A 24406-nucleotide genomic window follows, 5' to 3' on the forward strand; every position below is an offset into this window, starting at 1 on the left:
TCCACCAACCAGAGGTGAGTTTTTTAAAACCCAGACATTAAACTAAACTAAGATTTAATTTGAGAAGTTTCTAGAGATAACTCTTCGAATCTGGAGGAAAGGTATGGATGGGATGGGGGATTTGAAACCCTTGGACTACCACACTGTGGCTGATATCAAGTGAGTCATTTTGTTTCCAGAGAATTAATGTTGTTTCCAAAAACTAGCTCTCATACGGCTCATTCATGTAACCTGTGTTGAATATGGAAGTGAGATTTTTGTTCATGCAAGTTTATTACATTCTAGTTTATGAAGCACAGTGGCTATATGTCAGACTTCCTTTGAAGCTGAGCAGGCCCTTTGCTCTGCTACTCCCGCTGAGTCTTTTATTTGAAGTGTTTCTTCATCTTGGCTCATTTGGCCACAAACAGAAGTTGCCCTATGGGAGATAACATCTTATGTTTATTTACTTTGTAGCATTATCAGCCCTGGGCTCATTGCAAGTGAAAAACATATCAGAAAAGAGAAAAATCTGATTTCAGAAAGTCAGTACTCCCTTAACCCTGACATGTGCCTGTCTTTCCTTGGATAGTGTAGTCAGAAAAAAAACAAGTTATTGGATTGGGAGTCAGGAGACCTAGTCCCTGGTCTTTTTTGTTACTATGTGATTTGGGGCATATTATTTTACTTCTCTGATTCTGTTTCTTTATTTGTAAAACGTGATGAGCCTCCCAAAACTCTTCCAGTTTCAGGACCCTGTTCTACTTATGGAATTTTGCAGAAGTCATAGAGAGTGTTCAGCAAAACCATTACAGAAGAGATTTTTTGTTTAGAAAACATGAAAATAAAAATATATTTCTTCATATTTAGAAGTGGTACAAAAATTGCCCACAACATCTAAGTTTAAATGGAATGCTTAAGCTCTGTTAAGTGATCCTTGCCTTTTCTTTACCTAATAACAGAAATTTAAATATCAATATAATTTTTGGTGTGATATATTTCATTTAAAGACTTTTCTGACAATGGAAATACGAAATTCATCATATAAGATGCCTCCTTTTTTTTAGCAGGTTCATTGAGATATGCTTTACATATCATGAGATTTGTCCATTTTAAGTGTACAATTTGATAAGCTTTAGTAAATTGATACTGTTGTGCAACCATCACCACAATCCAGTTTAGAACATTTTCATCATCTGGAAAGTTTCCTTATGTCTGTTTGCATTTAATCCCTGCTCCTACCGTCAACCACAAGGGAGAAGTGATCTGCCTTGTGCCTCTATTTTTATCTTTTCTAGAAATTTCCTATAAATAGAATCATGTGTCTGGCTTCTTTCTCCTAGCATAATGCTTTTGAGGTTTATCAATGTTGTTTCATACATCAGTAATTTGTTTCTTTTTCATTGCTGAATAATATTCCATTATATAGGTATACTACCTTTTGCTTATCCACTCACTAGTTGACTGACATTTGAATTGTTCTTAATTTGGGGCAATTATGATGAATGTGCCTACGGACATTCACATACAAGTCTTTGTGTGGACACATATTTTCATTTCTCTTAGGTAGAGAGAGATACCTAGGAGTAGAATTGCCGAATCGTATTGTTAGTGTGTATTTAACATTATAAGAAACTGCTCAGCGCTTTTCCAAAGTGATTATAGTATATTATATTCCCACCAGCAGTGTATGAGCATTCCAGTTCTTCCTCATTCTTGCCAATGCTTGCTACCGTCATTCTTCTTGATTTTAGCCATTCTAGTGAGTGAGTAGTAGTATCTCATTTTAGTTTTTAATTTGCATTTCCCTAAAGATTAGTGATGTTGAGCATTTTTTCATGTGTTTATGGGACATTTGTATATTTTTTTGGTGAAATGTCTATTCACATCTTTTGCCCATTTTTTATTGGATTGTCTTCTTACTACAGAGTTATAAGATTTCTTAATATATTTGTTCCAAATCTTCAAGGGACTTTCCATGCCACAAGCATGTACATATGTATGTATACACACACACACACACACACACACACATAAACTGCTTGTTTCTTTCATATTCATACTTTGAAATAAAATCCTTTGAAAATAATGGGGTAGAATTTTTAATTCTTGGAAAAAAGCAGAATGAATTTTAAATGGTCATTAACAATCATTAAATTAGTGTTTTGAGGAGTTACCTGTAAGCTCTTAAAGCAGTAGAGTGGTCTTTACAAATCTAATAGTGGCTTCTGTTTTTTTCAGTTTGTTCCCTGTTTATAGAGGAGAAAAAAAAACATCTTCTGTAGATGCATGAGCGTTCTGTCAAAATCCAAAATCCAGTTCTTTCTGAAGAGGGATAAGGAAGTATCTGAGGAACTAGAAGAGAGAGATTGGAGTCTTTGCTTTTTTTTAATGCTTTTTACTCTACTGAGAGTTAACACATTTGCCTTCTAGTGGGTGGTCTGTGGAAAGGATTAATGTATTACTGACATTGGCATCACTTTGGTCAGGTCCTAGTTCAAAATACAGTTACATGTGTGCGTGCACACCTACATACACACACACACACGCACACACACACACGCTTCCTCAAATGAAAAAGAAGAGTCTATCTGTACCTCAGTTCTCCCTGCCAATTCTCCCTAATCCTCGCAGCCCCGGAAACAAGATAATATAACCAACTTACAGGAGTGTTAGAGTAATTTTGGGAGCAATACAGTGAACTAATAAAATCGCTTATTTCACCCTGAAATTTCAACTGAAAACTTGCATAACTCTACACCTCATCATCTTTTCCTCTTTTCTAACTTTTTGATAATATTGTCTATTTATTCTCACCTCCATAAATAGAAATGAACTCTAAGATTTTTTATCTGCAAACATTACTCCAAATGACTTTGGCAATAATCTCCAAAAAAATTAGAATTAAGACAAATTCAAAATTGGTTAATGTTAACTATTTATAGGAAATGTATTTGCATATATTTGTACACTGTGTCCTATTTCTGAAGTCCCTAAAGCAAAATTAGAATTCTTAAAAGATACAGCCTCATCCATGTAACTGGTAGAGAGAGGTAGCTCATTAAAATGATGAGGCCCCTTTCCAATCATGATATGGTGACGTCCACCAGCCTCACCAACACGCACACAGCCTTGTGTTCAAATGTGAGAGAAAGCTAAGATCATGAGACATTGACGAAAGCTTCTATCGTGAAAGAGAGAAACTATGACAAAGAAACAGAAAGAAAAGAAAGGAAACAGACAATTCGAGGACAGAAAAAAATCCTCAAAAAACTATGTTTAATCTTAGAAACAGAAGAAATTGCATTTATAAAACAAGAATGGAATGTAATTTGTATAAGGTAGAAGCAGAGAGCACAAAAGACCTCTTGGAAATTAGAAATCTAAGGTAGAAATAAAATAATCTCTGGAAGGGAAAACGTCAAGAAAGGCTCTTGTTGAGTAGAGCAAAATAAAAATTGATGGAAAATAAGAGAGGAGCTATATGAAAATTACAGGACCATATGTCTAACCATATTGTGAGTGATTTTAGAGAGGACTGAAAGAGATTGATAAGAATTAGTGATGGGTACATAGAAAACAAGGCAAACACAGAAACAAAGCAATTGAACACTACCTAAGTAATGATCATGGTAAAAACACTGAAAATTGATTTCAGAAAACAAGTGGAAGGGTGCGCATAAGAGGGAGAAAAGTGAGCAAAGGACACTGCAATAATTATGTTTAAAATATGTGGAAGAGGGCTTCCCTGGTGGCGCAGTGGTTGAGAGCCCGCCTGCCGATGCAGGGGACGCGGGTTTGTGCCCCGGTCTGGGAGGATCCCACATGCCGCAGAGCAGCTGGGCCCGTGAGCCATGGCCGCTGAGCCTGCGCGTCCAGAGCCTGTGCTCCGCAACGGGAGAGGCCACAACAGTGAGAGGCCCGCGTACCGCAAAAAAAAAAAAAAATATATATATATATATATATATATATGTATATATATGGAAGGTTATCTTTAATAGAAATTTAGACTTTTCAAGACAACTTTAGAATTGTCTGTATTTAAATGATCTGTATATGCCTTCTGTGTCCCATGTTCTAGCATTAGTGATGATGGAGTTCCTGGAATAGTCATACATTCCTTTTCTGCAGTGACTTAAAATCACCAGCCAAAGTCAGGAACCAGTATTTGGAAAAGAATGGTATTTTCCCTTTCTAAAAGCCCTCTAATTCGTGACAAGAGCAAAATGTTGCCTCTCTCAGTGCTGTGTGCTGTATTACAAATGTAGAGATACTATTCGTTTTTGCTATGTTAATGTTTTACCCAATATTCAAATATGGTTCTGAATTATTGCATTATGTAGCATATGGTCCTCAGGCTTTTCATTAGCTTCCCACCTCAGCAAACCAGAATCCCCTTGAATTACCCTTCCTATGGTTCTGACATGCCGGGCTTGATTATTTTAGTGTTGGCCTTCAGAATTTGGACCTTGGTTTCTTCATAGGCTTGTACTGATGAAATTTCATTTGATAACTTGACTATACATTTCTATATTGTTGGCATTGACCTCTATATTGTCATTCCCAAGGCTCTCTGGGCTAGTCCTCTGTTATAATTTAGTTTCCACAAAACTGTGGGTTCTGATTTTTTATTAAATGTTTCAAAATCAAATGATTTAATCAAATGTAAGAAATGATGAGTTAATGGAATTGATATCTCCTCCATGGAGTCCAATCAAATCCTGCCTGTAAAATAAATTAGCAACTGATCATCTCAGAAATTACAAATTCCGTTGCATGGTTTTCTATTTTAATTAAGGACTTGAAATAACTCTCCATTATGAATCGATTTCCCTCTTTTAGAATTGTCTAGGCCATTTAAACGTTCTTGACCAGCTTCCTCCTAAGATTCAGGGCTCTTCTGAGCCACTCTTGTTCTTCTGAGTGTGTTCATTCAGAGAACATAAAGCCCGGAAAAATGTAAGAAGGTGATTCTGGCGCCCCATTTCCTTACCACCAAATCATATATGACAGCCCTAAACTAAAATCCAAATCAGGCAAATAAAGGAAGTATGCTAGCAAATGAAAAAATGTCTTAAAAACTGGTACTCTATTGAAAACTTTTAGGAAAGAGAAATAAGGAGAGACCCGTGATTATATTTATATTTTAGATACTCCCCAGTAGTAATGTGAAGATGGTGATAGCAGCTAACACTTAGTGTTTACTATGTGAAGGCATTGTCTTCAGTTCTTTACATGCACTAACTTACTTAATTCTCATATGACGAAAGTACAGTGGTAGAATGTCCATTCTACAGATGAGGAACCTGAGGCACAGATAAGTTAAGCAAATTGGCTAAAGTCACCAAATTGGTGGTAGTTTGCAGAGACCCAGATCTGAGCCACACAGTGTAGCGAGATTAATCAGGAGTTATTGTGTAGCAGCGAACACAAGAACAGGTGAGGGGACTTCCCTGGTGGCGCAGTGGTTGAGAGTCCGCCTGCCGATGCAGGCGACGCGGGTTCGTGCCCCGGTCCGGGAAGATCCCACATGCCGCATAGTGGCTGGGCCCGTGAGCCATGGCCGCTGAGCCTGCGCGTCCGGAGCCTGTGCTCCACAATGGGAGAGGCCACAACACTGAGAGGCCCGCGTACCGCAAAAAAAAAAAAAAGAACAGATGAGGGCTGGACCTATGCCCTACTTAGCCCAAGGTCAAGTTTATAAAGAAATGATATTCCAGTATTGTGGTCATTATGAAGCCTGCTTGAGACTCAATTAAGTTTTAAATTATAGTTTTATAAAATATGCCTTGACATTATTACTCCATGGTACCAACCTGGGCATTCCTCACAGCAAACAAACAAACAAACAAAAAAGCCCTCAATCATAGACCTCTCAGAGTAAAATCCTCCACGGATGTGGTTTGGCTTCTTAGCCAAAGAAGCCAAATCACTCACTTGATCAAGGCATTAGTATAAATCTGCTAATGGAATCGAGTTTAGAAGGCACATTGTACAGACAAAGCTTTGTTCAGATCACACAATTGCATAGATGAACTGACAGTTAAAGATTCAACTGGAATATGGCTTGAAGAGTTATGCTCTAGGGTGTAAAGATACATTTAGTTACGTTTGTATTAGTTTTGCTCTGATTCCATGCCAATAATGGAGACATTTGTAACCATTAAGCATTGCTTGCTTTTACATTGCCATTACATTGAATGCTTTGATCAAAAGTGCTTGAATGGTGAATATCTTTGCTACTGGGAAATTAAGTCAAGTTTTAAGTCAGTTGCCATCCTGATAGAGCCAAAACATTTCAAGAGTAAATGTCTTGTTTCTGCCAAAGTTAACAGATCTTCGTAGAGTGGTACAGAGGTTACCAACGAGCAGAGAATAGAATCATTGATAGACTGAAAAGTGGCATTTTTATCCAGGAATTTTTCGTGTATTTTTTTGTGAGGCAGAGGTTGTGTGAACACCAGGTGCCAATCACACAGCACCAGTGGATTTGCAAGATTATAGGACTGGGGAAAAAATGAAGATTAAGCACAGGGTACAATGGAGATTATCTATGGTAATGAATTGTATAATTTCTCTAGACAGAGTTGGATTAATGCTCATCCTGAAAAGAGATTACAGGAGGTCTGATTCTTGCAGTAAACAAATATTAAGCAGATCATACATGTACCGCATATGAATCAAGAGTCCTAAAGCATATATGATTCATCATTTACAAGGGGAAACAACCTGTGCCCTAACTGTGCACATGAGATGCACTGGAGTCTTGTGAGGGGGGTAGAGACAGTGTCCTCTGTGCCGCAAGGCTTCTTCCTTCAAAGCCTTGAAGGGTCTATCAGGTTGTCACAGCCCAGCAGCTGCAACCCCAGTTGTGAGGAGCACCCCGCCCTCCCGCGGCTGTCGCGGAAACCAACTGTGCCTGCCCCATTGGCAGGTTGCCTGGACCCTGGAAGAAGTAATGGGGGATCCGGGTGGCACAGTGTGTCCATGCTTTGTACAGTTACAGAGTCTGACCCCCAGGGTCTGCTCTTCCTTTTTGGGGTGTGGTCGTTTGTGGCATGGGGTGCGCGCATCCTCAGGGTGGACCTCAGGCTGCTGCCCCACTCCCCAACCTCGGAAACGTTGCGCTCAGTTTTAGAATCAGCGTTTGATTGATTTGTAGAGCTTTTGCCATTGACTGCTTTTTAGAACACAGTGCTCTCTGTACCTGCCTTTCGTGTTCACACTAAAATAGCATCTTCTTTAAATTTCCACACAATACACTGAGAAGGGCACACTTCGGTGAGATTCTTTCCAAAAATGTTAACCACCTCAGTCTAATCATGCGAAAACATCAGACAACCCAGGTTGAGAGACATCCTACAAAATCAATGACAAATAATCTTCAAAAGCAGTATGTTTTTGTCATGCAGGTCAGATGACCAGAGGGCCAAACCCCTATAATTTCGCCACCCCAAAATAATGACCATTAACATCTTAAAGCATACTAGAGTCTTTGCATTTCTATTCCCATATTTTCTTTAAGGAAAATAATATTATTCTGTTGTGCCTGTGGTTACTTAACTGCTTTATTCACTTAAAGGTGTCCTGTGAACAAATTTCTCTGAGAAACAAGTATTGGTGGACTCTGAGGTGAGTGTCTCTGTCTGTGGATGAGGACTCAGGGCGGAGACCTTCACATCGTGTCATTGCCGCTCACCCTTCTTCACAAGGTGGAGCCGTGGACGCCACCAGCTCAGCCCACCAGGCACTTTGTAGTCAGGGAGTCGTTCCATACAATTTAGCTCTTCCCCTTCTTGAGCTGCAGGCATCCAGGGAACTTCCGTGATTTGCTCTAAAAAGTGCCTCCCTTGCTGGAATTGAGGGTGAGAAATTTCTTGAGCAGGTTTTCACATTCAGTGGACAAGTAGAAGGAAGTATGGTGGATTCCACTCAGTACCTGTTCCTCCTGTTCCTTTAAGCTCTGTCCATCAAAAGGCAGGGATCAGTGACCAGTGTATTTATAGGATGACTCAGGCTCCCCACATCCACTGTGAGGCCATCTTACTTCTGGCCTTGACGGCACAAGGGGGTGGGGGGCTGGCACACAGGGTATCCCACTTACTGCCAAAGGTGAATTCGTGGCTGAAGCCAAGGTCTGCAACCTTGACGTTCAGGTCAGCACCCAGGGTGGATTTTCTGGCTGCAATACTGTACCGTGGACATTCTTTGCCAGAATTTGCCTGGAGCCTCTTTCTCTTTCATGCTGCCATGATCCACCAGGTAATGGAACATCTCACCTTCGCCAGCATACTCCACGACAAGATAGAGTGTTTCCTCCGTCTCCGTCACTTCATATAATTTCGTCGTGTTGGGGTGACCCAAGGCCTTCATTATCTTGACTTTGTGGGATCGTCTCTGGAGCCCCGAGGAGTTCTGCTGGCTCTTGTTAATGACCTTCACGGCCACCTCTTTCCCAGTCAGGATGTGCCGGGGCCACCTCACCTTGGTGAAGGTATACTTGTCGGTGGTCATTGCCCACGTGGGTCTCATCCTTCTCCTTGGCAGACGTGGAGGTAAGAGGCCTTGCAGCAGGTTGCCTTTTACTGCATAGACAAAGTGCCCCAAGGTCAGCTTAAAATTGAGAAAAGCTGGTGAAAAACTTGATCCAAATCACCTCAAAAGAAAATCACCTCCAAAGCCCACCTGAAAAACTGATCTTTATAATAGAACCAAAGCACAGGGCCAGACAAAAATGAAGATAAACAAACAACAGATATTAACAAACAGACTTTCTGAAGTGAGAAAAATGAATAAAGAAAAAAATGGGGAAAACAGTATAAAGAAAAAAGACAAATGAGAAAAAGAAATTTTTAAAAAATGAGAAAAATCAAAAAGAGTAAAGGAAAAGTGAAAAAAAATAATAGTAAACAAAATAGTCAAAAACCCTGCAATGCCAAGGAAGAAACTAACTTTGGTCAAAGTCCCTCAGGTCACTGAAAACCAGCTTCCTGAGCTAAAAGATACAAAAAAAACTTAGTCCAGGCAGGGTCTTAAATAGGTGCTTGGAATTCCATTACAATGGCTCCTTATGAGGTCATAGCGAGAAATGGACCTAACTGGTTGAGGACCATCCACAGTAGATGTTCTCACTTTTTGGTGTCTAGAACTCTTCACTCCTAAAAAAAAAAAGAAAAAGTTGCAGATTGTACCAGTTTACATACTGACCAATCCTAAAATCTAGAATTGCCTGTCTTTTGTAAAAATCTCTTTAACTTTTTTAAAAAAATGGAAACTGATATATGTTTCCTGCTTAAAATTCATTATATATATGCTTTCTTTTTTACAGCAGTTTAAGGTTTACAAAAAAAGGAGAGGAAATTGCAGAGTTCCCCAAACCTCCTCCTGACCCTCCCAACAACATAGTTTTCCATCTTCTTAACATCTTGCATCAGTATGTACATTTGTTACAATTGACTCAACATTAATTCATTACTATTCACTAGAGTCGTAAAGTTTACATTGGGGTTCACTTTTTGTGTTGTACATTATGTGGGTTTTGACAAATGTATAATGACATGTATCCACCATTACAGTGACATATAGAATAGTTTTACTGCCCTAAAGATCCTGTGTTCAACCTGTTCATTCTGCTTTCCTTCTCCCCTAACAACTTGCAGCTACTGATCTTTTAACAATCCCCATAGTTTTACTGTTTCCAGTTCATATGATTGTAATCATAATGTATGTAGCCTTTTCAGATTGGCTCCTTTCACTTAGCAATATGTAGTTAAGGTTCCTCCACGTCTTGTTAGGACATGATAGCTATTTCATTTTATAGCTAAATAATATTCCACTACGTGGACTTATATAGAAGTTTGCTTATTCATTCACCAGTTTAAAGACATCTTGGGACTTCCCTGGTGGCACAGTGGTTAAGAATCCACCTGCCACTGCAGGGGACTCCAGTTCGATCCCTGGTCCGGGAAGATTCCACATGCCAAGGAGCAACTAAGCCCGTACACCATAACTACCGAGCCCACATGCTGCAACTACTGAGCCCACGCACCGCAACTACTGAGCCCGCGTGCCGCAACTACTGAAGCAAGGCACCTAGAGCCCATGCTCCGCAGCAAGAGAAGCCACTGCAATGAGAAGCCCCTGCACCATGGCGAAGAGTAGTCCCCGCTCGCCAGAACTAGAGAAAGCCTGTGTGCAGCAACGAAGACCCAGCACAGCCATAAATAAATAAATAAAGTTTTAAAAATTGGATTATTAAAAAAAAAGGACATCTTTATTGCTCTCAAGTTTTGGCAGTTATGAAAAATTTGCTGAAAACATTTGCATGCAGGTTTTTTGTGTAGACACAAAATTTCCACTCACTTGGGTAAATACCAAGTATCATAATTGCCGGGTTGTATGGTATTATGTTTAGTTTTACAAGAAACAGTCAACCGTCTTCCCAAGTGGCTGTACCATTTTACATTCCCACCAACAAGGAGAGTTCCTGTGGCTCCACATCCATGTCTGGATTTGGGGCTGTCCATGTTTTGAGTTTAGCCATCTCGTTGTTTCAATTTGCAGTTCCCTGATATCATACAATGTGGAGCATTTCATAGGCTTAGTTTCCATCTGCATATCTTCCTTGATATGATGTCTGTTCAAACCTTTTGCCCATTTAAAATTTTTTTTCTTATTGTTGAGTTTTCAGGGTTCTTTGTACATGTGGGATACTGGTCCTTTATTAGAAGTGTGTTTTGCAAAGATTGTTCTTCCAGCCTGCAGCTTGGGTTTTCATTCTCCTTTTAATACCCAAAGGGTTCTTTGCAAAGCAGGAGGAGGAGCTGGTGCTCTCTGGCTCACAACCTTCCCACTGTGTTTGCCTCCTGCACATGCACTTGACCCTTTCCCCCCACCCAGTAGAGTCCCTCAGCCCGACGCTGCCCTAACTCCTCAACTTTTTCACCTGCCATTGACACAAGTTTATGTGGTGTGTCCAACAGACGCATAATGAATGTTTGCAGATGAAAAAGGCCATGTGGCTCCCAGGCCAGCAAACAACTTCCTAGAGTTGAAGATTGGTCACACCTGTTCCTGGAAGCAGCCTACCCTGCCATGCCGTGCATCCTGCCATGGTCCTTCCCAGAATCCCAGCTTAGCATGATGTGGCCTGACTAGTTTTTCCCTGTCCTTCCACTTCCTTTCTTTCTCTTTCTCCTTAATGCCCACCCCCCAAATTCCTGTTTGCATCTTATGCAGAGACATTTCATTAACTCTTGGACCAGGTCACGTCCAGAGAACCTCATCATAAACAGACACACACCTGGTGAAGCTGTTCTGAATAATGATCATTCTTTCCTTGAGAAAGTCAGCTCTTTGCAGAGACTTCGGGCCTGTTCACCTGAAGTTATTGAGTCTTTGTATATCTGGGCGTTTAACAACTTCATTTAGCCAGTGGTTGGAAGGATAGGGAAGTCCATGCTTCAACCCTGAGCAGCTCCATGAAAGGTATAGATAAGCAGGGAGGGTTGACAAACCAAAGAGTCCAGGCTGAGCAAAACCACTTCCAGGCACTGCTTGCAATATACAAATAACAAGAAAACTAACCCGGCTCTGTGTACCAGCTACTTTCAAATACTCTATCTCAGCCTGATTGGTAAATCTCTAAATTGAATATTATTATTCTCATTCAGGGGAAGAAACTGAGCATCTATCTACACATAGCTAGCATTGGGATTTAAAATTTCCCAGGACAAGTCAGATGTGCAGAAATGTAACTTTAATTCTTTATAACTGAACTCAAATTTCCAAGCCCCTATTTCTGCTGATGGCAGAAAACACTGAATATTTGCACTGAGAAGTTGCTCAGTCACTTCTTGTTTAAAACTGGGTCTCTTTTATACAAAGATTAAATGAGATTTGGGATTCTCTCTTCCCCTTCCTTTCTGTTGATCTGGTGAGTCCTGTTGTACGGATGTTCATGCTGTTCGTCTTTGCTTCCTGGGGGTGCCTCCTGGCTAGGGTTTGGGGAGTGGTCCTCCCCCTTTGTATCCCTTACTGAAGTGCTCCAGTTGGCTGTCCCTCACCTGGTTTCCAGAGAGAGCAAAGCATGGGTGTCTATTGCTGCACCTGGGCACTTGCTGAGGCTGCTAGGACGCCAAGGCTCAGACACTCCTCCATACACTCCTCCTCAGGGACCTTCCATCCACAGCCCTGCGGTGAGGCTCCCTCTCACCAGTATCCTGAAGAGCATGTGGATCCTTAACTCTCCAGAGTTGTGGGAACATTTCTAGGCATCCCGGTGCCCCCACTGGAGCCAAAACATAGTGGAGGAATAGAGGATGTTTCTAGAATACAGTTCTAAGAGACACTATAAGGCGAATGACATTTCCAGTCAAGTAGCTTCCAGAGTAAGTCAAGGAAGCATAAAACAGAGCAGCTTCAAAAGTGCCTTGCTGGGGCTTCCCTGGTGGCCCAGTGGTTGAGAGTCCGCCTGCTGATGCAGGGGACACGGGTTCGTGCCCCAGTCCAGGAAGATCCCACATGCCGCGTCCGTGAGCCACGGCCGCTGAGCCTGCGCGTCCGGAGCCTGTGCTCCGCAAGGGGAGAGGCCACAACAGTGAGAGGCCCGCGTACCAAAAAAAAAAAAAAAAAAAAAAGTGCCTCGCTCAACAGCAAAGTTTGTTCCAAAGGTCAGTGTTATCTTCGGTTACTGCAACGCCCTTCAGTTGTGTAGTTTCTGAAATTTTAACCACCCACACAAAGAAAATCTTTATAATTAGGAAAAATTAAAAAATTATTAAGGTAACATTGCAGATATTAGGTGACCTGATACGAATATATTAAGTCTTTATCAATTTTTAATCAACACGTAATTTTATTTTTCCTGGATTGCTGTGCATGTATTAAGGTTGCTCCCTACTTGCTTAGGAGGTTATTTCAATAACTGGGATTCCTAGCCTAGAATGATCATGGGAAAAATGGAAAAGAAACTACTTTGACAAGTATAGATTGCTTTGGAAAGTGTTGGCCTTTAAATGTCTAGGGGAACAATGTGTGACAGGTCAGATCTTCTACCTGTTTATTAAACGCAAGGTGTAGCAGAAAGACAAACTTCATATGTCATTGGAAACCAAGTATTCTGTGTTGATCCACTCTTAAATTTTATGTGCTTCTTTTTCACCAAAGGAAAATGTCTAAAATGTCTTTTATATTTTATAGCTATCTTATGTATTTAGATTCTTCTCCACTTTTTGCTTCCAGACAAGTTTGGACCGTACTTGACACGTTGCATAAAGTTTAAGATGTGTCCTACAACTTGTAAGGAAGACCTTGCGAGCAGTGATGCAGTGGTCTATGCATAGAACATGGGTTTAATCATTGAGAACCTTTGTAAGCTTTAATTTGTATAATTTACAGGATATGTCCTTGTGGTCTGTTAAATAGTGAAGAGGATATTTGAGGAAGTGTATATTGTTTGAGTAGGAAAAAGAGGGATGTGGACCATTGATTTGGGGGGAGTTTTTTAGTTACCCTCCATTGTTTCATGACCTGCTCCTCTTAAGCTTTGGAACTGGAGCACCACCAATAAGTGTTAAGCATCCTATCCCTTCACTCAGCAGTGAGCAGTCAGTATTTCATTTTCAAAGTCACAGAGCATGAGAGAGACAAATAGCAGTATTTGTGCTGTGCCAGGTGTCAGCAGGCCTTTCTGGTTCATTATGGTGATGTCTTTCCTCCCTAAATAATTTTTACAAATACACTGATGAAGACAGATTTCTGTTATTTGTCTTCGATGGGTCGTAAGTTGAACTAGTACTATATTTTTTCCTGAAAATATGCACAGTTGTGACATGGTGTTTAATAGTTTGAGGCTTATTTCTGCCAGAATGAGCACAGCTGAAAGGAATGATGACCCTTTCATCTTTGTAACAATAAAATGGTTTCCTAATGTGTTTCCCTCACTTTGAATGTTAAGTTCATATTCCCCTGGATTTCTGAGCTCCATCTTTTACCCCCTCGGAAACCCCGTGAAGAATACAACTTTGGACCGCGTGACAGAGCACAGAGGATGAAATGAGTTGCATTAAATAATGATATGACAAAAAGCCTTTCAAAATCTTTGTCACAATGCAACATTCAAGTAACATTAAACAGAACAGTATAAGTAGGCCACGGAAGAGAGTTCATATCTTGAAAGGAAATTTTGTGAACTAGATCACTTGCAGATTTTGGAAGAGTCATTGGTGAAGAGCCTTCATGCTGTGGCTGGGGATCTACTCTCCAGTCGCATGTGCAGTCTTTTCTCGTTTATCAGTCTTTGGACCTAAAATTAACTGTTGCAGTGTTTTCTTGGTACACTTGTATATTTCTCAAAAAAGCAAGTCTTCATTGCTCAAGTTACATTCAAGAAAATCATGGGGAGTGGGGTGAAGAGTAAGATGCACATTTCTATGCAATGTTTCCTGTCTTCCTATTCTAAGTATATGTATTTAAACAACAGCATATATTTTGTATATTAGTATAAAGATAAACTGTCCTCTAAAAACAGAAAGCAAAGTTTTGATACTGATTTCCTTTATTTCTAGCACACCTTGGATTTATTTTGTTTCAGTTTATTTTTCCCCTGAAAAATCTGATATTTCTTTTTTTTTTTCTTTTAACTTTAATTCTACCATGTTGGGTTGTGGGAAAATAGAAGCTTCTGATAGGGTTAATCTAGCTACATAGAATTCCGTGCTGAGTATGAACATAATCTTGATCTTTGATTAGATCTGAGCTTGTAATATCTTGTGATTAATCAAAATGGGTTGTACTGTGTGTAGTATAAGTCATCTTCACAGATGGGATAGAGTATCATCAGAGTTCTCTTGAATATTTGTTTTAATCCCTTCTAGGATAAAATGGCTTTGGATCTTTTTTTAAACTTTAAATCAGATTGAGTTCACCAAATAAATGACTAGGAAGAAACATTTTATTTTATTTTTTGGCTGCGTTGGGTCTTCGTTGCTGCACTCAGGCTTTTTCTAGCTTTGGCGAGCGGGGGCTACTCTTGGTTGCAGTGCACGGGCTTCTCATTGCGGTGGCTTCTCTTGTTGCGGAGCACGGGCTCTAGAGTGCAGGCTCAGTAGTTGTGGTGCACAGGCTTAGCTGCTCTGCGGCATGTGGGATCTTCCCGGACCGGGGCTCGAACCCATGTCCCCTACATTGGAAGGCGGATTCTTAACCACCGCGCCACCGGGGAAGTCCCAAGGAAGAAATTTTGAAGTCCGGTTTTGCTAGGATTATAGGTCAAAAAAGAAGAAACTTGGTTTTTAATTCACAGTATTTCAGTGTTTCACTGAACACACTTCGTATGTTAAAAAGAGTTATCTTGTAAAATTTAACAAATATTCCTATTTATTTGTAGTTTGAATAAAACTCTTCATAAAAGAATATAACAAAACACCCTTCATGGACATAATGTTGAAGTTCTTGTTCTCAACAGCATAAAAGATTTTTCAAGATTAATAATCTCCCCTCTTCTAATTATGTAATTCCAGTCTAGTTGAAATCTGACAGCAAAGAGCTTTACTTTGGCAACTAAAGTACCTGACATCTAACCCCCAGAGCACAGCAAGAGTGCTCAAACACAGAATGTTTACTGAATATGTCTGTCATTTCAGCCAACCATTTGGGCCTCACAAGACACAATGTCTCACAAAAGTTGCTCACCAAAAATTGTAAATTGAACTGTCTGCCCCAGAGCCACACACACTGGAGGGGCTCAATAAATACATGTTGATGATTATATATGAATCATTGAATAAAAGAACTGAAAAAAAAAACTGTACAATTCATCCAGTCTACTTCTAGACTGGATTAATGACCCACAGGTATTAAAATAAGAATGATTTAATTTCTCTCTCCTTTTTTTTTTTTTTCTATAGGAGACCTGGTGAACCTCCATTGATAAAAGGCTGGCTTCCTTACTTTGGAGAAGCCCTGAAATTACAAAAAGATCCCCTAGGTTTCATGACTACTCTTCAAAAGCAGTATGGTGACGTTTTCACTCTTTTCCTTGGGGGTAAGTGGCACTTAAGTTGGGGGTAAGTGGCACAATAAGTTCCTTACTTGTATCATAATTTCTCACTTGTTCTTTAATGTTGTTATATTTTTCTCTAGGCAAAATATGGAATATTTGTACATTATTGTTTTATTTGTAGGCTACTGCAAAAGAAAACTATGTTTTTGAGTACAGTAATCCTCACATTAAAAAACAAAGTATAGAATTCTCTTGAGGGTCCCTAGGGAACCCCGCTCTCCTGGTATCACCTGTCGTTTGGTTTGGTGTAGCTTACCTTTAAGAATTGTTTCTTGAAAAGCTAGAGTACGTTAATGGACTTGATTTTGTAGAGCAGTTTTAGGTGTCCAGAAAACTGATCAGACAGTACAGACAGTTCCCATATATCTCCTCTTTCCCCTGATCATAATTCCCCCTGTTTTGAACATCTTATATTAGTGTGGCACATTTGTTGCAACTGATGAGCCAGTATGGATACAACATTAAAAGTCTGTGGTTTTGGCTTCCCTGGTGGCGCAGTGGTTGAGAGTCTGCCTGCCGATGCAGGGGACATGGGTTCGTGCCCCGGTCTGGGAAGATCCCACATGCCGCGGAGCGGCTGGGCCCGTGAGCCATGGCCGCTGAGTCTGCGCGTCCGGAGCCTGTGCTCCACAACAGGAGAGGCCACAACAGTGAGAGGCCCACGTACCGCAAAAAAAAAAAATCTGTGGTTTAGGGGCTTCCCTGGTGGGGCAGTGGTTAAGAATCCTCCTGCCAATGCAGGGGACACGGGTTCGAGCCCTGGTCCAGGAAGATCCCACATGCCACAGAGCAACTAAGCCCATGCACCACAACTACTGAGCCTGCGCTCTAGAGCCCGAGAGACACAACTACTGAGCCCACATGCCACAACTACTGAAGCCCACGTGCCTAGAGCCCATGCTCTGCAACAAGAGAAGCCACTGCAGTGAGAAGCCCGTGCACCGCAACAGAGCAGCCCCCGCTTGCTGCAACTAGAGAAATCCCGCTCGCAGCAACAAAGACCCAACGCAGCCAAAAATAAATAAATAAAATAAATTTATTTTTAAAAAAAGTCTGTGGTTTACACTAGAGCCTACTCTTTGCGTTGTCCAGTTCCTTGGGTTTTAACCAATGCAACATGTCAGGTATCTTCCATTACAGTATCACACAGAATAGTTTCACTGGTCTAAAAAATCCCCTGTGTTCCACATATTCATTCCTCTTCCCCTCGCCCTGAGCCCCTAACAGCCATGGATCTAGAATATATTTTTAATTTAAAAGTATTTGTTATGGTTCAGTGCACAGAGAGCAGTGTGGACCTAAGAATGTTCCACAGCTTTCATTAGCACAGATGTAAATAAAGTAATAATCCTGCTGGTGAAAACAAATATATCTGTTATGGTTCTAACTTCAATAAAATGTTTACAAAACAAGGAAAAAGCACACAGCAGCATCACTACGTAACCCAACATCACTGGGCGCTGAGAAGCTGGAATGTGCTCAGCTCATCCTCCTTGAAGGCCCATGCTCTCCAGCTGTAGCAGCTATATCTCTGGCCACCTAACAAACCTCTCCCAAATGTCATGCCTCAAAACAACAGCTCATCTGGCCCGGGTCACCTGTGTGGCTTGAGTCATCTGGCTGATTGACTGGGGCTTAAATGGCCCAAGGTGGCCTCATCACATGCCTGGCTGGGCCTCCTTCTCCACATGATGTTTCGTCCTCAAGAAGATGTCCTTATATATGTGGCAGCTAGTATTTCAAGAGGGTGAGAGGAAAATCTGTAAGGCCTCCTGAGGCCTTGGCTCACATGTTACAGAACCTCACTTCCAGACTTAGTACAAGCAAGTCACGGGCCAACCCAGGTTCAAGGCTAGGAAAATAGATTTCCACTTCTTCCTGGGCAGAGTGGCAGAGTCACATTGCAAAGGAGCCCATGTAGAAAGAGAGAAGAAGTTTATCGTGGCCATGTTTGCATACAGTCTTCCACGTCAGTTTATCACCTGGGCTAGGCATTCCTTTTCTTCACTTGTGTCTGCCCTGTCCCGGAAGGCCAATCTCTACACAGTAGATCATCTCCACGCCTTTGCCCTCTGACTTCTGGTTGGGTGTGCAGGTGGAGGGCAGGAAAGCTGTGTTGTAGCTCTCCACCTCTTACTGGTCTCTGTAACACAGTTCACTTTCCTTCCCAAGAAAATTGAAGACATCAGGTATGCTCTCACTCAGATCCCCACGTATCTATCAAATGTTTCACAGTTATCCTTACCACCTCTGCTCCAGTTTCAGAGAATGTTCAAGACAATCCATTTACCTGTCCCCGTGACGCTTACTGTCTCCTCTGGGCTGGCATTACATTATTTCTTCCTCCCATATATGTATCTTCATTATTTTCTCTCTTGGATCCTTACCCTAAGCTTCTAACCATGCTTAATCTTTCCTGTATTTTCCTCTAGTTAACTTTTCACTTCTGTTTTTTCTCTTTTGCATCTAGATTTTTAAAGAGAGTTACCTACCTTTTGCTGCCCCCGGTTGTTTAGCTCCCAGAGGCCTCCTAGCTGTAACCAGCTTTCTGCCTTGCTGAGGTCATTAATGGGCCATCACATGCCTGGACCTCTCTAGCTGGTGGACAAAGCTGATCCCTCATTCCTTCTCAAAACACTCTGTTCCTTCACTGTCTTGACACTGTGCCTCCTGGGTCTTCCACCGATGCTGAGCATTCCTTATCTGGGTCATATTTACACGTGCCTCTTTCTTTGCTCAACCCCCTTTATCTTTCTCTAACAGTCTTTGGAATTTTATGTTCTATGCCTAAAGAATTTAGATAATTTCTTCGTACTATAATTATGTTGCCAAGTATCTGAAGCAACCTTTTGTACATAGAGCAACTTCACTTTTGTGCTACCATTTCCATGTCATTGGGAGGAAAAAAATGATCCAACTGGATGAAATGGTCAGCATGGTCAGTTTCTCACAGGAATAGGTAGTATTTGTTTCATTGCATCTTGCCCCCTTGGCTGGCAACTGGCAAGTCTCTTCCAACAGTAATTATGTGCACTCTGATTTCAGAAGAATTGAAATGGAAAAAAAACCATGTGTCTTAGAAACAGAGACATTGTAGTGTATCTGGTGACCCTCATGAGGCTCTTCAGGGTCAAGGCTCCACCTACCTCTCCAGCCCCGTCTCTTGCTACTATAATGCACCATTAACACACCAAATTGTTGGAATTTCCTCCTCATATACCATGTCCTTTTGTGCTGCTTTTTTCTGTTGTGGTTCTTTCTGCCAGAACGCTGTTCTTCTGTTTCTCAGTCGTCCTTGAAAGATGACTGATGTGGATGCATCTTTTGAGGCCATCGTCACGTATCACTTCCTCCCAAATTCCTTCACTGACCATTTCCCTCCCCATGGTGTGTTTGATGCCTCTTCTCCAGGCTCCAATTACTCCTAGTATAACTTCTGTCATGGCATTTAATAAATTGTGAGTGTATTGCTAATTCACTTGTCTATTTCCCTTCATTGTTTTCTAACTTCTTTACTGCCAACATTTAGTTCAGAGCTCAGCACTGATTGATTCACAATAAATATTCGATAAGGAAATTCCCAGTACCTTAGAGCTGATGAAATACTTACTATAATACAAATAAAGGCCATAGCTGGGGCTTCTATTCTAAGTGAGCTTTTGGCTTCATAATACAAAACTGTATTCTTCACTTAAAAAAGTCACTCTTGGGGGGAAATAAATTAGGAGTTTGGGATTAATATATATACACTACTATATATAAAATAGATAATCAACAAGGACCTACTGTATAGTACAGGGAACTCTACTAATTATTCTGTAATAACCTATGTGGGAAAAGAATCTAAAGAAGAATTGGATGACCCAGCAATCCCACTACTGGGCATATACCTTGAGAAAACCATAATTCAAAAAGAGACATGTACCACAATGTTCATTGCAGCTCTATCTACAATAGCCAGGACATGGAAGCAGCCTAAGTGTCCATCGACAGATGAATGGATAAAGAAGATGTGGCACATATATACAATGGAATATTACTCAGCCATAAAAAGAAACGAAATTGAGTTATTTGTAGTGAGGTGGGTGGACCTAGAGTCTGTCATACAGAGTGAAGTAAGTCAGAAAGAGAAAAACAAATACCGTATGCTAACACATATGTATGGAATCTAAAAAAAAAAAGGTTCTGAAAAACCTAGGGGCAGGACAAGAGTAAAGACACAGACGTAGAGAATGGACTTGAGGACACGGGGAGGGGGAAGTGTAAGCTGGGATGAAGTGAGAGAGTGGCATGGACTTATAGATACTACCAAACGTAAAATAGATAGCTAGTGGGAAGCAGCTGCATAGCACAGGGAGATCAGCTCGGTGCTTTGTGACCACCTAGAGGGGTGGATTAAGGAGGGTGGGAGGGAGACGCAAGAGGGAGGAGATATGGGGATATATGTATATCTATAGCTGATTCACTTTGTTATAAAGCAGAAAGTAACACACCATTGTAAAGCAATTATAGTCCAATAAAGATGTTAAAGAAGAAAAAAGAAAACAAACAGAAAACCAGTTTCACTTGTTATCTTCATCTTAGATACTGAGAAGCTTGCTGAATTTCTCATGTCTAAATAATTTGGCCATGGCTATCTTTTTAAACTCAACAGTAGACAGCCATAGTTGAATACGAACTGCTACTTTCCTTTAGCTTCTTCCTAGAGTTTGAATAAATTCCTGTCAAAAATCCTTATTATGTATGTGGTTCTAATGATCAGTTTGCAAAATAGCTCATTTGGAAAATGTGAGTGAGGAACAGCGTCTCCCACCGTTGTCCCATGATGTGAGTTCAGTGCGTGTATGTTTCTTGCGTGATGAGCAAATGATTGTCATCCCCAAAAGTCTCAAGGGACGTGGATGTCATCTTAATAAAGAAATTAAAAGGTACATCTTTTCATGAGAAACCACGTAAATTCGTGACCTGTCGCAGAAAATAGTTCTCTAATTGGTTTTGTGTGGTGGTGCAGCGGAATCGTTTTCCCTAGATGTCACCCCAGCGAAGCACCACTGTACATCACTGTCAACAGTTAGCGAAATTTCGCTGATAAGAGGGGGAGGATAACGTGGTCATCCTCATAAAATAAAAAGTTGGTTCACAGTCCACTCTTCCAATGAATATTTTCAGCTTGACATTTAAAAAACGTCTATTGAAGAGCCAGCTAAACATGGAGATCAAAAGGTTATAGTTATGGAAAATTTCTTTAAACTTCCAATTTATCTCATATTTCTTGACTGGGCATTTCTATTTCAAATAGTCAAATAGGTGTTCTGAATTCTCTTGGATGTGTTTCTGCACCAAATATCTGAAATGAAAGCATCAAAATTCAGGTTATAATGACCCAGATGTCAAACTTCTTGTGTATAAGACATCAAAGTGAATGATGTGTTGTTTTTTTTTAACATTTAGTGACATACTTGGCATCACGTAGCTTCACCTTCCTAAAAGAAGTAATTTTGAAGGAAGTGAAAAGGCTGTTGAGTTAGTAAACCATCGTATGCAGGTTATTCAGGAATGCTGGGGTTAATATCTTAAGGCCCAGCCAGCTCCTAAAAAAGGAAGACAATGAAATTATTGTTAAAGAATACATTAAAAATTTTGACCCCATTTCAAATTTACTGCTCAAAAGGATGGTTTTATATATACGTATACTTTTTTGCAAAAGTGAACCTCGTTTTCACATTTATATTTTAGACGAATGCAAACTCTGAAATTCTTTAAATCAATGTATCACATCAGCTGCTGATAGCTTTCTTCTCCCTTCTGAAAACACAGCAAAGGATATTGTTTCTATCTTGTGATCTTTGTGAACTAGGCAACTTGCCTGTTGACACGTGGCATTCATTTACATAAAACCACACTGGAACAAAAGTTATTTTTGCTCAAGAATCCATGACCTTTAGAATAACTTTTCAAATTTCCTTTGTTAAGAAATTTAAATTCATTTTATGAATGTATATGTGTTTTCCTAACTGTCTTATTAAAGATTACAAAGAAACTCTGGTTTTGCATCTCACGTTAGCAGATGGTGGACAGATGGTTTAAATTAATATTAATTTTGGAAAACTTAGCTTAAATTGTTTATACTGAAGATTAAAAGTTGGAAAGCCAGCTAGCATCTCCAGTGTTATTAGTACTTCCAAACCCACTCAAAAAGTAAAATCCAGAAAATCAAAAGGTCTTACTCAGCAATCCACATCTTATTCAGATGAGAGAGTCAGTAAAGCGTAATGCCTTGATGTTAAAGAAAATCAAAATAAGAATGAGAAAAAGAAAATACAGATCCCGGAGTGTAAAGAGTCTTGAAAAGAGTGAGAATTTTATCTACAAATTGCTTTAAACTCATCAGTAATGATTTTTTAAAAGAACCTGTATGCAACAAACTGTTTATTAAAAAAATATTAAAATTGGTTGCTAACCAGACACAGTTTTCTACATTTAGCTTTTACTGTTTTTATTTGAAATTAACCTCATAGTTTCTTCCCATATCCTTACCCCCAAGGTGAGATAGAGAAAGAGAGAGAGAGGGAATATATGTGTAGTATGGATGAATTCTAGATAAAAACTGTAAAGTCCATGAAGCCTCTACTTCAGTAGGCCAATAGCCAGTGGCTTCTGTTGCCATGGCTGGATAGTTTTGCCTTTCCACTTAGATTTTGATGAATATAGAAAATGGGTCAGAAAAAAATTCAAAATATTCTCTAGAAATTATGTTTTACAGACTGAGCCTTTTATATATTCTCTGAATTTTACTAATTTAAAATAACTCTGTAAAGACATTTATAAGCAAAATCCTTTTGTTTAGTGAAAGGAGAAAAGTATGAATCACCACCTGTGAAAATGCACAACCTTGCCTAAAATTATATCTTTTGCAAAGTAAGAGAATTCGCTCTTTTTTCAATTATTTGTCAGGCAGATGCTGGCAGTTTTATTTAATTAAGCTGCCATGGTAAAGCAGGTGTCATAAAATATGCCCAAATCCAATTGATTCCTTTTTCTTTCTTCTCCGGGGGGGAAAAGAAAATCCAGTTTACTTTGTAGATACAGCTTTAGGGTCTGACCAGAATGAGTAGTCTCTTCTAGCTTTACCCTCACTCCTAGATTGGCCCACCTTATTAAATAAACTAAGGGGAAAGAGAGTGGATACAATTCAAGTCATACGATTTATTTTTAGAAAAAGAATTATAGCACATCTATTCATGTACACTAAAAACTTAAACTCTGTTTTACAATTGTAAAACAAAAAAACATGTATCCTGTTTCTAGGATTAGGTTGAAAATTATTCAAAACTTTATCCTAAATCTGGTACCAAATTGAATTTAATTTCTGTGATGCTGTTTGAGTTACTGTAAATAACAAGCAAGTTGTTCATCTAAGAAAGCTTCACACACACACACACACACACACACACAGGAATGATGAGGTGAAGAGCTAAGTATAGATGATTCGACAAACTTTCATGTCTAATTATTTACTGTTTTCTAGAAGACAAATAAGTGTTAAAGTTGTAGGATCGTCGAAATTTCATGTGTGTTCTTGGAAAGGGAAGACTTATTAATGCTAGCATTGAATACTGCCTACATATTATCTCTAATTAGCAGGAGTCTTAAAGCAGCCCTCCAGTGAGAAGGAGTCAGCACCGGCTAAGGAAAAGAACAGTGCGTGGGGACTGTCTTCTTGTCTAGGCTCTGCCACTAAAAATGGCGGCATGATCTTGGCTCTTAACTTCTCCTGACTTTCTTTAGCTGATAAATGCTGGAGAGGCTGCAACTAGGAATCTCCAAGATCCGTGCCAGTTTGGAGAGATAGACCACAGTATGACTCTGTTCCTCAATGTGCCTTCTTACAAAATCACTTGAGGGACTTGTAGGTCCCACCTTCAATCCTTCTGAATCAGAATCAAGAAGGAATCTGTATTTTTAACCAGTACCCCAAGTCTGGACTGATGTATGAAAATGCCAAATGTCACCTCCTCAAAGAACCCTTGTTGATAACTCCAGGCAGACCGAAGCATATCTCACTTCCTGTTGCCCTTACATTGTGTTCCCACCTCTGCTCTATTACTGTCCGTAACAATACAATGGTTCATTTACATCTTTATCTCAAAAGGAAAGAGATCCAACCAAGTATCTGGATGTCAATAAATGTTGAATGCATGCATGAATGAATGGATGAAAGCGTGATTGGATGGGATCTAGTTCTGAAATCCTCTTTCGGTCACAAATCAATATGAGAGTTTGGACGTGTTACTAAATCTCCCTGAGCTACTATTTTCTCATCGATAAAACGAAAACCTTGGTATTTGTGATTTGTTGTTAGTG

The 24406-nt window shown here is 40.0% G+C and overlaps 1 protein-coding gene across 1 annotated transcript in view; it reads left to right on the forward strand.

The window, feature by feature from the left end:
- Positions 1 to 24406, forward strand: part of CYP7B1 (cytochrome P450 family 7 subfamily B member 1) — a 187905-nt gene that overhangs the window by 138937 nt on the left and 24562 nt on the right. The window contains exon 2 of the mRNA XM_079901550.1: positions 15888 to 16024. Within this exon, the coding sequence (XP_079757676.1) occupies positions 15888 to 16024 (137 nt within the window). The remainder of the gene's footprint in view (positions 1 to 15887; positions 16025 to 24406) is intronic.

Source organism: Stenella coeruleoalba (assembly GCF_951394435.1).
Source record: "Stenella coeruleoalba genome assembly, chromosome: 17".
Classification (NCBI taxonomy): Eukaryota; Metazoa; Chordata; class Mammalia; order Artiodactyla; family Delphinidae; genus Stenella; species Stenella coeruleoalba.